This window comes from Morus notabilis, unplaced genomic scaffold (assembly GCF_000414095.1).
Source record: "Morus notabilis unplaced genomic scaffold, ASM41409v2 Scaffold666, whole genome shotgun sequence".
Lineage (NCBI taxonomy): Eukaryota > Viridiplantae > Streptophyta > Magnoliopsida > Rosales > Moraceae > Morus > Morus notabilis.
Genome location: NW_010359376.1, coordinates 618,379 through 624,378, shown reverse-complemented (window position 1 = coordinate 624,378; position 6,000 = coordinate 618,379). Strand labels below are relative to the sequence as shown.

The 6,000-nt window shown below is 34.5% G+C and overlaps 1 protein-coding gene across 2 annotated transcripts in view; it reads right to left on the bottom strand.

Annotated features, from left to right (window-relative positions):
* Positions 1–426: 426 nt before the first annotated feature.
* The window catches only part of LOC21402204 (Bowman-Birk type proteinase inhibitor), a 28,840-nt gene continuing 23,266 nt past the window's right edge, over positions 427–6,000 (bottom strand). Inside the window, exons 1-2 of one of the 2 annotated variants that reach the window (XM_024163056.1) lie at positions 977–1,134; positions 427–876 (exon numbers count right to left, since the gene is read on the bottom strand). In XM_024163056.1, coding sequence (XP_024018824.1) covers positions 629–876; positions 977–1,094 — 366 coding nt within the window. In that variant the 5' untranslated portion in view covers positions 1,095–1,134 and the 3' untranslated portion in view covers positions 427–628. Of the gene's footprint in view, positions 877–976; positions 1,135–6,000 lie in introns of those variants that run through there. The other variant, XM_024163057.1, reaches the window with a different exon arrangement.

Sequence of the window (6,000 nt, the reverse complement as noted above, 5' to 3'; positions counted from 1 at the left end):
GGCTTATTGGGATTGATTTTTGTGACTTTTATATTTTTCTTCCATAGATTTTCCATGTTCATATCACCCATCTTATTATTAAAAACAGAGAAAAGGCCAACAAAATCATACGAATTAGAGAGCAAAGGGCTGTAAGCCCTCCATTTGTTTTGTATTATTGTTTTGTTCTTTAAAAAAACTAACACATAAAATGAGAATAATTCTGAATTTATAAACTAAACGTCCACTACGTTTCTACGTTTCTTCTACATTTATATTTTAAAATTTTTATTTCTCTTATTTCCATATTTCCGCTTACACTGTTCACCTAAATATTATTATTTGGTCCGACAGATGTATATTGAAAAATGCTTTATATAAATGTCGCATCATCTCTTAGATCCTAACTATGTGCATGAAATAAAAAATATATTTAAAAAAGCCGGATAAAAATTACAGAAGTTTTACTTCATTATTATCATAGGCTCACACTTATTTAAAGGCCTCAACATCACAGCAGTGGTTGAAGCGTGGCAAGCTTTAATTATCCCCAAGTTTTCTACTAACTTGGTAGTTTTATAAACATACATATATATAATACGCGTAATATATTGCATGTAGCATGCAATATATAGTTTCTAATTTTTCATCATGCGCCTTTGGCAGCGAGAAGATTCTCAAACGTCAGCATATCAGTAGTACTGATGGAGTTGCATTTTTCAGGATTGCAGGTCTCAACCTCATATGTGCAAATGCATATTGGAGGGGAACTTACGGCACAAAGGCAAGTTCCATTGCACAAGGGGCATCCGCCTATCTTCCTATCCGTACGATAACATTTTGTGGTTTCGGATTCTGTCTTGCACTCACAGCTAGAGCAGAAGTTTTGTCGAAAACCTAAAATAATAGATATATAGGTATATCATTATCATTAGTATAAATGAGGGAAGCAGAAGTACATATATGTGTGCGTGCGCACATAAATATATATCCATACCTGCAGATGGAGAATGTTCAGTAGAAATCTCGTTAAGGTTAATCCGAGCATCAGCTATAGCAGCAACAAGAACGACCGAAAATAGTAGTAAAATCACAGAAACATTCTTGAAGGCCATTTTGGTTTGCTAATGATGATATTATGCAAGATTGATAGTAAGTGAATGGTTGGTGCGGATCACAAGGGTCTCGCGAGGACGTTTATATAATTTGCATTGTGGGACCATTGAAACAAAGGGAATGATTGATGCGGAAACAAGGGTCTCCGTTTAAATAGTTGCATTGTGGGACCATATTTGAAACAAAGGGTCTCGCTAGAGCCTGCTATATATATATATATTATTCTTCAGTCTCTATTTAGGCACGTGCACAATGTTTATAACTTTCTGTTTCCATTGGTTAGCGAGTTGGCAAAGGAAAGTGGAGAGAGAGATGAGTGAGAGGCAGGAGAAATAATGAGAGAAAGAGGCAGCAAAGGGGCGGAGAGAAATCGACTTTAAATGATAAAAGCCACATCAACGTTTGTTTTTTTGGTTAGGACATATTTAAAGCATGCTTGCAGACAGATGAGAGGTAGCACTATCAATGGTGCTCTGCATTTGTACCCTATACTTCCATTTCAAAGAAGAAAATAGTATTAAATCTTTGATGGGATATTATGTATCAGTAGAAATGTAGAATATAATTTTTGACAATCAATAGAATATAAACTATTAATTGTCAAATTTTATAATTAGGGTTTGTTGCTTTTACATATTTTCTCATCTTGACCACGAAATTTTGACTAATCTGACATTAAAACACGTTATACTACTGAACCTGATCTAATCTAAGAAAGCTAAAACAAAAATAAGAGGAAAAAAGGGACAAAAATAGGCTTATTTATGTGTTTCACGTGTAAGAAAATTAGCTAGCTTTATAAACTGTAGACAAATTTAAAAACTTACTGTAACATTCCATTTTACGTGATCGTTACTCTATTTAATCTTAATACTTAACTTTAAACTATTTAGAATTTATAGGAATTTTTTTTTAGTTTTTATATTTTTTTAAATATTTTTTTTGTAACAATGTAAAATATCTAATTACTAATTAAATAAATAGAAGAGTAGAATCCACATTTGACTGTGAAAATCGACTTCAAAGTATCAAAATAATGTTTTTTTAAAAGTGAAAATACCATTTTTTATATTATTAAAAAAAACATAGTACATTTATGTAACGATCAAACCGTTACTTACTATGATTTAAACTGAAAATCTCTTTAACTAATCATTTTATAAACTCGGAAATCCAAAATTTTGGGAATTTATTTTTTGAATCTTATTTAAAATCTCGAAGCACGAAATAACTTTTGGCGAGTTAAAACGTAAGGAGTTGTACTAAAGTTCTAATACGCACAATATAATTGCTTTCTTAAATTAGGTTTGGTACTAAACTTCTAAAGACAGTACAACAATAAAGGCCATTTGCGACCACATTTTTTGCGACGATATTTGTCGTCGCAAATAATACAATATTTGTGACGACATGTCGTTGCAATTACCTCCTGTTAAATAAAATAACCATGTCGTCGCTAATAACTTAAATGTCGTCGCAAATAAATTTGGAGCGGAAATTTCAATGACGCGGATTTTTGCCGCCAAGGTAATCCATTTTTTGCGACAAAAGGGCATCGCAAATAATATGATATTTGGACGATATTTGTCGTTGCAACTAATTTGAGGTTATTTGTGACGATATTTTTCTGTTTCTCGTCGCAAATAATCTTTTTAAGATTTCACCAAAAACTAAACGCGGGAAATATGATTATTTGCGACGACTCGAATTAGTTGCGACGACATAATGTCGTCGCAACTAATTGCCAGCTGTGATGTATTGGCGACGACATTATGTCGTCGCAAATAAGTCTGATCTAATATACCCTATCTTCTTCTTCTTCTTCATTTTCCCCCGACGTTTTCTCTTTCTCTCCTGCAAAATCTCTCTCTCTCTGCCTCCTCTTCCCGTCGCCGCCTCCGCCGCCGACCCTGTTCTCTCTTTCTTCCCTTCTCTCTCTTCAGTTCTCTCTTCTTTCTCTCTCTCTTTCGATCCCTTCTCTCTTTTTCCCCTCTCCGGCCGCCGCCGCCGCTCCCGTCCCGCCCCGCCAGGACTTCGAAGAGGCTAACATACTCTGACAGGTTTGGGTTTTCTCCTTTTTTTTCTTTTTATAAATTTTGTTTGGTTGCCGAGAAAATGGAAAATGGAAGAAGAATCGTGCACGTCCGAGAAAATTTTATTGCTCTTGTTTTGCTTATCGAGTATGTGCTTGGATTGAGTTACGAGAATTTTGATGCTCTGGGAGTTGAATATTGGGGATTTTGTTTGGAAATTTTGTTCGAGTTTAGTCATTTTTTATGGTTATGAGAATGTGAAAATTTAAACTTGCATTGATTAATCAACAATTGTGTCTATATGTTACTCTAGATGTTAATAAAATATTAATTTCGGTGTTTGAAAATTATGTTCGATGTTTCAATTTGATGTAGGCATAATCCCGCTATTTTTAGCCCTCATTTAGTGGGTTTAAACTTTGTAAGTTTTTTATATTTATTGTACTTTTAGTTTAAAATTATTATAGTTTTTGGTTGTATGAATTCGGGATAATGATTTTGATATTTGAACTATGATTTTCTTATATTGTTGAAATTTAGTATATGTTTGTGATTCTTGTTCTGGGTGGCACATCTTGCAGCTATGGTGTGTCGAAATCTTTTAAAGTTATTTTTCTGCAGGTTTAGATTTTTGGATCATAAGAAAAATAAGTCGTTATGCTGCCAAAATTTAGTTAGAAAACGAGAATTTTAATAAGTTCATTAACAAACTTTAATGAATAAAATTTAATTGTGTTAATAAAGAGTAAAATTAAAATTAATTAAACACATTAATAAATTTTTATGTTTGTTGTTGTGTATAGTTGAAATGCCGATTGACAAAAGTTGAATTTATTTGAGGAACCGATTGTCGGATCATTATTGGAATGGGTTATTTGCTTTTATTGAGGTCGCCAAAAATTATCAAACTTCAAGTGGCCATATCAGCTGTCCTTGTGTAAATTGTAGAAATCATGAAATGCATCTAGTAGAAACTGTGAGAACGCATATACATTGATTTGGTTTTGATCCATTGTATAGTACATGGATTCACCATGGTGAAGTGAAGCGGTTTCAGGTGTCGACCCAATAGTTAATCAACCAGTAGACGAGATGTTTGCAGTCTTACAAGACATTGCTGGGATTAATGATTACCATGAAATGTTGGATGAGACGCATGTGGATCTAAAAGATGCACAATACGCTAAATTTAAAGATCTACTTTCTGAGCTCCAGGTGGGATTGTATCCGGGTTGCACTAAGTATTCATCTTTAACTTTCTTAGTGAAATTGATGCATTTAAAAGTGTTATACAAGTGGCCTAATGAGTGTATGGATGCTTTGTTAAATCTATTGAAAGATGCATTCCCAGATGTGAAGTTACCTTCTTCTCATTATGAGTCGAAGAAGCTCATGAGTAAACTTGGACTGGGTTACGAAACAATGCATGTCTGCAAGTACGATTGTGCTATGTTTTGGAAGGATAACGTTGATCTACAAACATGTCTAGTATGTAAAACATCCCGTTGGAAGAAAAAAAAGACAAAGGGTACTAAACAAGTGTCATGGAAAGTATGCCGTTATTTCTCGTTAATAGATCGGTTAAAGCGTCTGTACGGTTCTCGTCACACAGCTAAATATATGACGTGGCACCAGCGTGGGTGTTCAAATGATGAGGATTTAATGCATCATCCAGTCGATGGTAATGAATGGAAGGAGGTAGATGAAAAGTATCCTGAGTTTTCACGTGAGCCGAGAAGTGTTCGCTTGGGGTTGGCCGCTGATGGTTTCAATCCTTTCGGGAACATGAGCCTCTCATACAGTATGTGGCCGGTGGTTTTAACAGCCTACAATTTACCTATGTGGTTATGCACTAAGGATCCTTATAAGATGTTGACTATAGTGACCAAGAAAATCCCATAATTTCAATATTGAAATTCATGTATTTAAGTCAAGGATTTTCCTGGAAAATCATTATACTATGTACATTTTGTGATTGAAGGATTTATGGAATGAACATCTGCATTCCTAAATTCTGTAGCAGATTTCACGTTAAGTTCACGTTTTTCCGATCAAGTAAATTCGATCGATAAATTCTCACTGTACTTTAAAATGAAAGAATTTCCAGTACAGATACAGTTTCAGCATCTTAATTTTAAGAATCTCCCAACACAGTACAAACTAGCATCCAGTACCCGTATACATGAGAAAATAGATGTCAGTATAATTTTGGACAGTTTTAATAAGTAACTTAAGGGAATGGACAAAAGTACAAGGGGTAGGTTAGTGTGTGCGATTTGATGTGATGTGATGAGAGAGGTGAATAGGACTCATGATTAGTTTTTTTCTCCTTTTTCTCTTCACTTGGGCGGCCATCTTCAAGGGATTTATAGCCAAACATTTTGGTTAAATGTTGAGTGTGCTAGAGGATTGATGTGATAGTAATGATTGAAAGGAAATCATGACATTTCTTCCTTCACTCTTTCTCTCACATTGGCCGGCCATCTTCAAGGGGTTTTAAGCAAAATTTTGTTTAGTTAAGTAGACTAAAGGAGGTAATAACCTAGTGGTCTATAAATAGAACCAATGTGATCTAAGCCTAACTTTTGCTTTATCTCACTTCCTTTGCCATATCTAAAACCAGCTCTCCAAAGCTCCAACCTTCAAGTTTTCTAAACTTTTCCCTCACCAAAGCCAAGCCATCCCTTACCTCACACACACTCAAAAGTTCCCATAAATCTCACCACAAATCCTAGTTTAACTTGAAGGAGAAAAGGAGGAGTCTAGACAAGCATTTCTCCAAGGGTAAAAACTCTAAAATTCTCTCTTTTTCATGTTTTAGTAAAGTTGGAAATGTAGAAATATTCTTCTCAAATTTCCTTATCCTCTTCTA